Source organism: Dromaius novaehollandiae, chromosome 10 (genome assembly GCF_036370855.1).
Source record: "Dromaius novaehollandiae isolate bDroNov1 chromosome 10, bDroNov1.hap1, whole genome shotgun sequence".
Classification (NCBI taxonomy): Eukaryota; Metazoa; Chordata; class Aves; order Casuariiformes; family Dromaiidae; genus Dromaius; species Dromaius novaehollandiae.
The window spans coordinates 22,229,668-22,242,247 of NC_088107.1; the positions used below are offsets into that span (position 1 = coordinate 22,229,668).

At 38.6% G+C, this 12,580-nt stretch overlaps 1 protein-coding gene across 5 annotated transcripts in view; it reads left to right on the forward strand.

The window, feature by feature from the left end:
* Nucleotides 1-12,580, forward strand: part of HMG20A (high mobility group 20A) — a 43,284-nt gene that overhangs the window by 10,365 nt on the left and 20,339 nt on the right. For 2 of the 5 annotated variants that reach the window (XM_026109466.2, XM_064517578.1), the window contains exons 2-3: nucleotides 10,340-10,446; nucleotides 12,369-12,461. In XM_026109466.2, coding sequence (XP_025965251.1) covers nucleotides 10,433-10,446; nucleotides 12,369-12,461 — 107 coding nt within the window. In that variant the 5' untranslated portion in view covers nucleotides 10,340-10,432. Of the gene's footprint in view, nucleotides 1-8,966; nucleotides 9,078-10,339; nucleotides 10,447-12,368; nucleotides 12,462-12,580 lie in introns of those variants that run through there. The other 3 variants (XM_064517579.1, XM_064517580.1, XM_064517581.1) reach the window with 3 other exon arrangements.

Here is a 12,580-nt window from a genome sequence, read left to right on the forward strand (position 1 = left end):
CTTTCCTATTCTGAGAACTAATTTATTCATTGCTGTAGAATCGTTCTATGTGTACCACTTAGCAGCAGCCAGGTAAAGGTTTCTTAAAAGATGTTTTTTGAAGAGGATATTTTATCATGAAAAGACAAAGTTCAGTTTAGGTATGGACTGAACATGCAGGATTCTTTTTGAGACCTTACCCTGGAGCACTGGAATGCTGTGGGCATATTTCGTCCACAGTTATACATAGATGACCCTTTTTAGAGGTCAGGAAACAGTTCCAGGGTGGGAATTAGCTGGTTTGGGGGGTGTGGAGGGGGGCTGTTAAAAACCAGGAAAGCCAAGCTTCCATCACTGTGACATAATGTTGTATCTCAGGAAGTCTGTAAGCTCAAATATAATTGTTAAAGTTTTCATAAAAGCTGAATGCTTTCTGCTTTTAAAATATACTGTTTAAAATGCAATGTCATGCTTTTTTGCCTTTGTTCTGGGAGGTGTTGGGGAGGAGCAAAATACAGCTGCAAATTCTTTTTGAGAGGAACTCTTTAAAAGAAAAGGGAGTGCCAATGGCTGTAATACAGTTGTCTAACTGAAAAACCTTCTGGCTGGAAGGGTAAGATTAGATGTCATTATCGATCCTCAGGTAATCCATGTACTTATTTCCAACAGGCTGTAAAAGGTAACCAGGGAAAGTAAGTTTCCTAAATTTGCAGTACCGTACCTGCATTTCTGCTGAGAAATGTTTGGGGTCCACAAATCCGAAAAGACAGAATATTAACAAAGCTTGCTGTGTTCTGCTAGTTTGCCTAGTCTCTTTTCTGTGATCAAGGCTGTGAACTTCTGGTTATTAGATTATACTGAAGCGAAATGTATGTTGTAGTCCTTCTGAAAATACAAATCTTTTCCATGTTCCCACTGCTTAGTATGAATAAACCAGAGTGTTACTGACCTTTTGTCAAGGATCGTTCAGACTTTAGTTCTCATTTAATGTTGCAATAAGAATTGTATAATGTGTGTTCTAATCAGATTGTCACAACTATGTCTAGGTGTCTGAAACTGGGTAGTGACTAATAGCTTGATATGTATGAGGTGAAGTGGTATACTAACCACGTTTTGAGATATCCACAATAAAGGGGTTTTGGATTAATAGCACTTTAAAGCGTCAGACTGTTTCTGAAGTTTGGTTGTATTGTCAGCTCTCTTAAAGATTTCCTATATGATGTCCTTTAATCCATCTGTGCCTCTTTATCCATATATAGGGATGTTGGGATGCTATTTATGCTTCAGCCCGGAGGAACCATATTTACTTAACAAATATATATAGAAATGAGATCATCAAAAGGAAATGTGAAAACAGTGTAAATTTTTACCGTTTGCTAAATACGGTAAATACTCAAACCTGAATGCCAAATATCTTTCAGAACACTTAAAGCTAAACATGAATTAGGAATCTTTTCAAACAGAAGTGCTTGAAAGGCTGGCTGTGTTCCACGCGAGCATTCCGTCCTCCTGTCTGTCCGGTCCTCAGCCTGCTTGAAGAAACTTGTATCCTCTGTTAGGACTGAATTTACTGTGTACATAGATCAACTCTTCTTTGCAGAGCTCGTGCCTGTTTCCTGTTTGCAGCCCCTCCTTTCCTATGTCAGATGAGCAGCTGGGGGAAAGGGAAGTTGGATGGGGATGCTGTCGTAAGCGTAGATCTAGGTCTCGGCCACCTTTCTCCCAGGTTCTCCTTGTTTGCTCTTTGGCTTCAAGCTCTAGGCAGCGATGTTCTGCTCTTAGTCACTGTTTTCCCCCGCGTTCTCTGGCTTCTTGCCTATGATATGATGGGATATGTGCAGAGAAGAGATGGCAGTGTCAGTAAGAAAGATAGTGGGTGGAAGAAGTTAGCAACTAGCCTCAGAGCAATTTGTCTAGGCTACTGGAAGTGGCTTGGGGATCAGATGAAACACTAAAGATGTTTACAGGCTGTTTTGAGCACTCTTGGCCTAGAATATTTAGGCATACTGTTGGCATAGCTTCTTTCTTTTCAGAGCTTTTCAGCAGCAAAATTAGGGATTTTAATTTTGTATGCCACAGGTGTTCCAGAAATATGCTTTCTGCCTGTCTCTTCCCATACCTCACAAGCATCTCTAGATGTTTGATGTACTGCTTAGAATTGGAGAGCTGTCAGCTCGTTCCAACTATCTGTGCCATTCTTTGTTTTTTCTGTTTTCCATTCGTGAAACTATATGACATTCCTGAGGATGAAGATGAGGATAGGTAAAGCTTTATTCTATCATGTCTACATCCCACTGTTCATACAAGCTCATATCTTTATGGAAGTATGTGGGTTCTTGTATGATTTTGTAACTTCTGTATGCTTTCCCCTTTTGTGATGAAATGGGAATCCTGATATGTGCCCATTTAAAAACACATTTAAGAACCAATTTCTTTAAAACTTTTATTGAAGTTTTGTCTGTAGTCTTCCTATATCACTTTATCTTTACACATTTTAGCGGTGGGCTAAGAAAAATTTGAAATCCTGTCAGCACTGGTCAAAACATCTGTCTGCTGTTCTAGAAGAGAGGGCTTTGGCAGAATGGTACTCTGTGACTGTCATTTGTTCTTGTTCCTTTTCTCTTCATGAATCTAGGTGAGGTTCCATCACGTGTCTACTGATTTCTTGATCTTTGCTTGAACCTCATGCCTGTTCTTCTGTGCTTGTTTTCATTCCTTTTCTTATTATTTTTCCTTCATGGTCTCTTTCTGAGGTCTATACAATTTGTGTCCCATGATGCAAATGATATATGTGCAAAACCATTCCAAATTAAAGACTGTTTCAGAAGAGCCTTGGCTGAGAAGAGTTTTTGTTGCACTTAATGCAATATTCATGCGTACTGTCGTCATTCTCTGATCGAAGTTTGTCCGTCACTGAAGAGCTTTAAGAACAGATTAGAAACTAAGCTCCCCAAGCTGTCTATTCCAGTTCTTTGCTACTTTTGCTATTAGAAAGATTTTGCTAGCATTAGTTTTGTTGATTCTTTAAAGGGAAAGAAATAGCAGATCAGTTTGAGAGCATTTATATAACTGTTATTTTGCACGGTTAATGCTATATAAAATTGTGATTTCTTCTGAGATATCTAAGATATCTCATAAGATATATAAGTTCTTATAAGATGTATAAGTTTTAAAGATATATTTAGTTTGCAAAGATATTGCAGGTTTTTGTCTGCTCAAATTCATTCTGTATAGGAATAGTGCAAGGCAACAGCAAGCATGAGAAAAATGAGAGGAAAAGCATATGGAAACTGGTATGTCATATTTTTCTGAAGACGAGTAGTTTCTAAAAACAGGCAGAATAAGTTGCATGTTTTGTATAAGAGTCATTTACTCTTCCCACACTTCATTTCCTCTAACCTTTGCCCCTATACCCATATCAGCGCATTAAAACATCTAGTTCCATGCTGTCTTTGTTGCTCTCGAGGTCAGAGTAGATGCTTTTACATTGGGTCATGAAGCCTGTGGTGAGTCATTCTTTTAAGTATATATTCAATCTTTTCAGTATATTCTCACATCCAAAATATTCAACCCCCTATTCTGCAAGATGATCAGTAATGACTTGTTTTGGTGGGTATGTGCATGAGAAATTCCAGTCTGTCTTCCTCTGTGGCGGTAGCTACAGTTTCCAGTCAAGGAATTTAAGTGAGCTATGAAGATACGCTAGCTTTCCTGACTGCTTTTGTGATGAGTGGGGCTTTCAGAGAGAGCAGAAATGAAAAAATTAATTTTAAAACAACTTTCCAGTCTCAGCAGTAGTTGTACTCACTATTAAATTACTTTATTTTCAAATATGTAACTTAGCACTGCACTTGTTGGTCAGAATCTGGATTCCCTTTCAGAGTTATTTTTTCTAGCTTATAGTAAATGTGTAGTATTTTAAATCATCACAGCAGCCTGCACCCATTAACTAATACTGTTTCTTGCTTTATTTATGTGATGCTGGTAAATGCTAGAGCTGGGCAAATGCCACAAAAAACTTCACATTCTGTTCATTTACATTTTTAATAAACTGCTTAGCTCATGACACTTATGTTTGCATTGCATAAACACAAATGATTGAGTCTGACATCAGTATTCAGAGGAGCTGAACTTTAATTTTGAATAAAAGTAGCTGTTTAACTTTTTTGCTTTTACTTTTAACTGTTTCAGTGGAATGAGAAAGCTAACAGTACCTGATAACTTTGATCATTTATAATCACTGGTTTCAGAGGAATGTCTATGCATAGTTTGTGTGTCCATTATATAGTTGGTTGTTTTTTCTTTATGGGGGTAGCTCTTTTGCCTTCATAACGTGAAAGTAGCTATTGGAAAACTTGGATGTCCTGTGAAACATGAGGTCTTCAGATTCTGTTAGAGAAACTTTCAAATGATAAAGCAAGAGAAGTGGTAGATTGCTTACAGTAACTGTGGATACTCGGAAGAGGCTTTTTAAGGACAAACTGCACAAAGTTGTGTCATTCCTGGTAGAGCTATACTGAACTGAAGAAGAGTCATGAATTAAAAGAATTCTCAGGATCTATTCCAATACTTAATTTTCTGTGATCTGAATGTTTTAGATGTTCTTGATCTATGACATGATGATTAAATTAATTTTGCAGAGATGTATATGTTATAGTGTTACCTTAAATAGCAACTGATGCTAATTAAGAAAGTTAATTCAGAAAAATATAGATTATCCCAATCTTCAGACATTTAATGCCTGCTATCAAGGACTGACTGACAAAGCCTTCCCTCATGGTACCTGCATAGCAGTTAATGATTTAGCTATCTAGAGGTGGATAACAGGACTAATTGTATGGCCATCTCAATTTGGGGTTTTATTTTCTCTCAAGTAATCTGAAAAAGCTTGAGTTTGACTGGTGCAAAATTTATTTCATGTATTTGAAGGAAAGAGCCCAGTGAGGAGCTGGTTTTGCTTTTGTTTTTGGAGAGTTGCGCATATACCTTTGCTCTCTGAACAGGGGTGTAAACTCTAGAAAACAGGATTTTGTACATATGAGATCTCATGTATGACCCAGCATAATGCATTCTTATAAATAGGGGTTGAATATAGAACCAAACGCTTAAGGATTTTTTTTTAATTTTTTTTTTCTGCAGCTGTTTGGCAGCTATTACTGAGGTTTGAGTATTAATAGCTTTGTCAGTGTTTGCCACGAAGATCTGAATAAACTAAACATAAAACTAAGCTTTACGTCTTTCCCTTCTTGCTTGGGAATGTAATGTAACTCAGGAATTTTTTTCTGAAAGTCTTAATTTTGTTCTCTAGTGTTTTGGGGTTTTTTTAATTGGCAAGAAGTAAAAATAAAAGCAGCTGGCTATTCTCTTGTATATACTTCTTGGTCTGACAGAAAAATGTTCTTCTCATTAGGTTCGTCTTGTAATTTTCCTGAAGACATGAAGACTTTTGTCTAATGAGTTGTCTGTAGGAAAAAGTCAAATCTGATTTTGCAGTCAAGGATGTTGGATAATATACTTCTGCTCCAGTTTGATGGAAGACAATGCTGCTGTCAAGAGAGTCTGAACTTCCTCTGACAGATTCAGAAGCATTATGGTGTAAATTTAGAGCGTACTTTAGTTTTCTTTGGTATTCTGACTGGCCTTAACCTGGACAGACAGACGGGAAGCGGTGTTCCTATGGTTTTTCTCTCAATAAATCATCTGAGCTTAAGTTATGTAAGGCACGAAGTGTTTCAGTTCTGATGCTTAGGCACAGAGTGCTATGCTGCTTCTGTGACATAGCAGAAGATCTTGATCTGCTGTCCTCTAAATGGTAAGTTTTGGAGCTATTAGTTCTGGTGAAGAAGTATGAGAGGCATCAGGACCAGGAAGTATGGGGAGAAAATCTTCCACTCTGCAGTAATGTTTCTAAAACTAGCATTGGCGATGAGGTAATTGGAACTTGTGCAGTGTTTTATTTACAGGCTGTGTTTCAGATGTTGACTTCATATTTAAATATAGTTAACTTTAATATAAATATGTATTTATAGCTTTGCCTTTTAATTAGATGAATAAATATTAATTCTTTCTTTTGCTTAGGATCTGATATGATTTTAATTCATTAAAAAGATAACTTTACTGAGGACAATTTTCACCATTTCACCATTCCAGTGTTTCATACCATCTTAAGACTCTGGCTTTGGGATGAGTAGAAAGTCAGTCTGCATTTGACAGTGGCTTGTTGCGTGTTCAGCAAGACCAGACTTGTGGCGCTGTAGAGTCCGGTTTTACTTCACATATGCTATGAAGTCACTTTGCAAAAGCAAAGCAAGTTTTGCTTTTCAGAGGTGATGAACATGCTTTGGACTATGTACAGTAATTGCTCTGATTTGGGTCTGTTACAGACTTTTTTATGGTTTGGGCTGTGCCATGAGATGGCTCTGCGTAGTGTTAAGAGAAGAATGGCTGCTTATAGCTAGCGCTGTTGTATGAGCACTGGCCATGAACGTGTTTCTCTCTGAATCTAGTCTCATTCTCTGAAAAATAAAGATGCAAGTGTGCTGTATTCAGATGGTCTGATGGATAAAATCATGTTTGATTGCACTTGGGCATATTTTAAATGGCATCTTTGCTGTATGAGTAAAATGACTTGATTCCTTGAAGGAAAAATTTATCGTTACAAAGTTTACTCTTCACTTACGCATACATAAATGCTTTTTAAGTTAGTCTTAGGCTTTACACTTGACGTCAGCCATGTTTTTAGGTGTGCGGCCCGAAAGTGTAATAACAGTGCAGCCACAGTAATGGTGTTACAGCAAAGTCGTTCTGTCTAGCCCCTGTCATGATTTGTTTTCAGCTGTGCTGTGACAACTACCTTCTCTTTTAACTTTTTTTTTCTACTGTACACATGTGATTAGAGATTAGATTATGTGATAGTTCTCAGTCTACCCAAAATATGATTCAGCCAGCCACTTCATGGGGGGGGGGGGGGTAAAGCAATTATATGATCTTTTCTTACTAGAATAGCATTCACTACAGTTACATGTCATGGACTACAACAGTTAAACTTCCTTTCTTAATTTCTTCTCACGTTACCTAAATTATACTTTTGTTTTTTGAAGGTATTTGGTTCTCTACTGTTTGTCTTCTGCCTATTGATGTATATTGTAGAACTTACGTTTTTATGGGATTTTTGGTTCTTTTCTCTTTTCCTCATTAATACAGTTAAACCATGTTTGTACAGCTCTCTACTACTGAGTAGTCACTAAGTGAATTGCCTGGCTAGAAAATTTAAAATGAAAGTTTCAGAAGACTGTTGCAGAGTTTCTGGGCCATGAGATCTTTGTTTTCTGAGAGATGAGGGAAGGATGGGACAAAAAGAGAAGAAAAATTAAGCCAGATCTTTGAAGGCTTAGGATAACGTGGAGACTTGCCTCGGCTCCTAAAGAGGTTTAATTAATGTTGGTATAAGCATCTAATGGATCTTTGGAAATCTTGTTGATGTTTCAACACTGAGAACATGGAATGGTAGGAGACTTGTTATTGAGACTTTTCTTGGTCCCATCTTGGATTTTTGTTTACCTCTGGTCACACATAATGCTGCCCTGTTCTCTGAAGCTTAAACTTGCAATCTTCCTCCTTGATCTCTGTCTTTGTTTTCTTTGGTTTTGTTCATTTGTCTTGTTCTTTTTCCCCTCTTTACATCTGGCTTGATAATGCACCTCAAACTAGATATCCAAGAAGTTTTCCAGCTTCTATAAATCAAGTTGTCGCTGCTGTTTCACAGCTGACCACTATGATGCTGGTGCATGAAATACAAGAAACCCCCCCTCCTCCCCCAAATCTCAACTTTATTTGGAGTTTACACTTGGAGGAAAATCAGTGCAAGGAAGAGCCTGGGGTGTTTGGAACTAAGGTAAAGTCAGAAAAATGTATTGCTGATGATATTGGCTCATCCATAGTAGAATGGGTGGTGTATGTCTGCTGCTGGCAGTCCAAGAACAGTGTTGCAATATTGAACTTAAAATTGGGAACAGCATCTCTGCAGTAATTGCGTGGTGGTAAGATTGAGCACTGCAGTTTGGGTTCAGCTGCACTCTTTGTTCTGCCTTATGTAAGCTCTAAAAAAATATAACTGAGTGCATGCTGGATCTTTCAGAGCTGATATATACTGAAATACATCACAGTTCTGCAAGCACTTTAATGATGTAGTCAAAATCAGTCTTTCTGTGTTCAGACTTATCTGGCTTTTTCCTTAAGCCAGCACAACTAGTAATATGGCAGTGCAGTGAACTCAGAACCGCTCTAGTTTGAGTTAGTTTCTTCTGGAGATAGTGCCTATTTATGTTGCATTGAAGTGCTTGTGAGATTGATTTTAATCTCCAAACCCTTATAGTTTATTTCTGCATTTGGGTAGATGTATCCTATTTTCATTTTTTCAACTATACTTGTAAGCCATTAAAAAAGTAAAAGTAGTCAAATGTGTCTCATTTTGAGCTCCTTAGCCAGGTTTCGCATTGACAGTGCTATGCAAACATTAGTTTCAGAACAGATCTAGTTAGGGCTTGCCAGCTGCCTTTTTCAAAGCCTGCAAATTCTGCTGGAGCTCAAGTTTGAGGAGCAGTAATTTCCTTCTTCCTGGCTACCACTGTTTTCTTTAGGTTTTTGTTTTGTTACATTTCTGAAATGAACATGCAGCTCTGCAGTGGGGCTGAAGCTAGGTGACAGTGGCTTTGGAGCAAAGGGATGGGATGTTAAGTGCAGGAAGTGCAGCTGAAAGACTCGTGTAGATTCCCATCAGTTCTCAGTCAGCTCTTTGGTAACAATCTTATTTGCTTGTTTGCTGGGATAGATTAGAAGCCGTTGTAAAATTACTGATGTTAAACTTCTTTAGGACCTGGCTCAGTTTCGGCTGAAAGAGTTAGTATCTAAAGCATGTGGGTTAAATAAAACAAACGTTAAAGAAGAATGAAGTGTGTGTTCTCCCAGCTTCCTGTGTTTGTGTTCTGTTTATATGTTGTTAAGGTTGATGTCCGGCTGCCTCCCCAAAGTTTGAAAGCAAGCTTAGACTCTGCTGCAGCTGACTAGGTCCAGATGTGAACAGACGAGTGGGGAACCTGGTGAGAAGGTCACAATGGGCATGAGGGACAGAAACGCTTTGTAATGGTATGCTCAGATACAGAGAGCATGTGTGGGAGTGCTAAGTGCCACCAGATTGACGTGGTGAGGCTATGAAGAGGCCCTTGACCCCGAGAAGGCTGCTGGAGAATAAAGCTTTTTTTTTTTTTTTTTTTTTTTTTTTTTTTTTTTTTTTGAAGACATGCACAAAGCTTTGCAAATATGTTTCAAGGTTTTGGTCTAATTGCCTAGACTATTTTTTAAGAGATTAAGAGAGGTTGTATACCAAAGCAAAACTTCATTACTCTTAAATTGTTTCATAGAGTGATCAAGTATGCTATATATTTAGTAGCTGTGCTTAAACAGCTTTCTGGGCATCAGAGAAGAGCTCGTTCTTCCAATCATTTGAATTTTCAGATTTTTCTTGTACTTGAAGCCCCAACTTTGATCTAGCTGGACTTTCTACATGTGAAAAAGTGCTCAGTTTGTTCTCCCTTCATTAATAATTAAAATTCTAATTATTCGACGAGTGGATCTCAACACCTTCCCTGAAAGCATTGCACTGCTTGGGAGCTTTCAGTCAATTTCTTCTCCTTGTAGGAGATGTTAAGCACTTGGAAGAAAGCATGATATAATGTTCCAGTTCATAGATCTGTAGATGTTGCTTGGAAGGGACATCTGGAGGTTACCTTAGTCCAGCCTCCCATTCAGAGCAGGACTGTTGCCAGTGCTAGTCTAGGTCAGCTACAGCTTTGAGTATTTAAAATCTCCAAGGATAAAGATTCCACCACCTCTCTAGTAACTGTTCAAGTGCTGCACTGCTCTACTAGCAACACTTGTTTTCCTAATGTCCAATCTGAACCTCCAAAGCCACAACTATGGCCATTGCCACTACTGAGAATTTGGTTCTGTCGTCGTTGGTGCTCCCCTTCAAGTAGCGGTAGGCACCTCTTAGATTGGCCTTTAGCCTCCTGTGCCAGGCTACACATGCCTGGTTTCCTCAACGTCTCCTGTCAGGTCGTGTGCTCTGGACCTCTGTCTATCGTCGCAGCCCTTTGCTGAACACTCCGATTTTTGCCACATCTCTCTTGAACTGGGGTCCCAAAACTAGACTCAGTTCATGGTTTATAATATTAGAGCAGGAATTCAATTTCCTTCCTTCCTAGTTGAGTCTTTCTTTTACATGAATAAAGGATGTTTCTCTGCTAGAGGTCAAAGTTTGTGCCACCTAGAAACAGTCTGCTTAGTTTTAATTATTTTCTAGATAAGGGATCGGAATGATGGGATTCTTAAGGACTATCTAAAGATCTGAACATTTGGAAAAGCGGAAGAGAGAAGGGTGGATGTCATCTGAAAAATGAAAGAGAGAAGGTAACTACTCTCCTTTCTTGCATTTTCCTTCTTCATGTGTGAGAAGGATATCTTGTTTTGAAACTTAAATTTACTCTGTCTCTGGTGGAAATTAGATTGACTCAATGCCTGTTTCACCTAGACCTCCAATTGATGTGCTGGTGTGAGCATTAACTGAATGTCTGCTTAGCTGAACAAATTGGAGACTTACCAGAGTGATTTTTTTATCATCTAGTGAGTCCTCTAGCACCTGTAAGAGCTTGTGAAGGTGTAGAGATGATATGTTACTAGAGGGAGTAAATGTTCCTGTGCTTTCAAAGTGGGTCATGAAATGAGTAGAGCAGAGCTCACAATCTCAGAACAGGATGTCAGATTTGGTAAAGCTGAAGGAAGTAGTAGTATTAGTTAAAATGCTCTGATTTTCCTTGAGCTTGACCACTTTGGTACTCAAGCCAGTACATCCTGCTCTTCTAGTGTGCTCTGTTTATTTTTTTTAAAAAAGGAGAGGGGTGGCAGTATTTGTTGTAATAGGGGTCCGCAAAAGATCTAAGACACAAGAAAGTGTCATTAGTTTTGCTCATGGAAAAAAATTTCTCTATGAAATTATGAGAGGGAAAAAACCCTGTAATTTTAAAAACATGGTGGACGATTTTGAGACTCAGATCACCTTAGTTTGATCTCGGTGCTGAATGGAAAGCATACCAATCCAGGAGAGAACAGCACGAGACTGTAACTCGCGTTAGCCTCTCCACGTTTGAAGCCCAGCTGTACTAGCTGAAAGTCTGATAGCAGTACTCACGTGGAATATCTGATAGCTCTTCAAAGATGACTTCGAAACTAAAGGAACAGGAAGTTAACTGATACTCCCCTGTCAAACAGGCTGAAACTGCAACCAGTAATCACAAGTTTTTGTGTTTAGACTTTTTTGTTTTGGATTTTTTTTCTCCAATGCAACAATGATGTATTTTAGTAAGAAAGGGGATGAATTAATTTCATTATTCTTGGTTTTGTTATCTCACATATCAAACTTCCATGGAAGGCAACAAGGGTACAAAAGAAATGGATTCTAACTTGGGAACAGTTTATTTTGAATGAGAAGTTACGTTGTGCCTCAAATAATTGATTGCTCATTTCTGTATTTTTTGTGGAAGCCTATAAATTGAAAATAATCCAGCTATCATTGCTCTGTAGTCTTATATACGAATAACACAACTACATATACAGCTATATCGTGAAAATACGGACAAGAAATTAGCAAATGCAACCTCGAAATGAAGCTTCAGGGCAGCCTTAGAGTTGCAGGTTCCTCTTGGGCCAACGCAGGAACTGATGTATGATGAAGATGAACATTTCTAGGCTGGACAGCAGGGTAGATTGAAAGAATGGGATCTGTGTAGTGATGTGCCGATTATATAATGAATGTAAACTTGACTACAGGGAGGAACTAGGATGCTACAGTGTGATTTCCAGCCACAGTGTGTTATTGGCCCTGGGCTCAGAGGTCTGGATGCAGCATCATTTATGACCTCTTTCTTCTCTGACCTTAAGCACAGCTGCTTGTACGATCTGTCGTGAGGCCTACCAGCTGTGACTGGCACGTTGGTTTATGGAGTAAAAAAGGGAACTGGTTCTGTGCTGTCACTGCAGATGTACTGAGGTATCAGTCCAGTGGCAGAGGGAGGAGCAAGGAGAGCAAGGGAGACAAATAAATCCTCAGTGTCACACACATTATATGCAGATGAAGGTGGGTTTGTGGATCTGAAATAAAAAAAGCCTTGAAGTTGAAAAGCTGAAAAATTAGCTTGGCTGCTGGGTTAAATAGGGGCTAATGGGTTGTGATATGTCTTCGAGCTGACAGTAAATTAGACTTACATAATGTTTAAAAAGAAGTGCTGCTTATGGGAAACAATGAAATAATTTACCTTTTCCCCCTTTTTTACTAGAGGTATGGAGAACTTGGTGGCTGGCTCCACCCTTCCTCCGCTTTTTGCGGATGAAGATGGATCTAAGGAAGGTAGTGAAATTACTGTGACTGGGTAAGCAAATACTTTTTTTTTTTTTTTTTTTTTTTTTAAAAAAGCTTTGGCTGATAGACACCGTCTCTAGATTTGCCAGGGAAACTGTTTCAGTGGGAAGAAAGGTGTGCTAAGTAAAA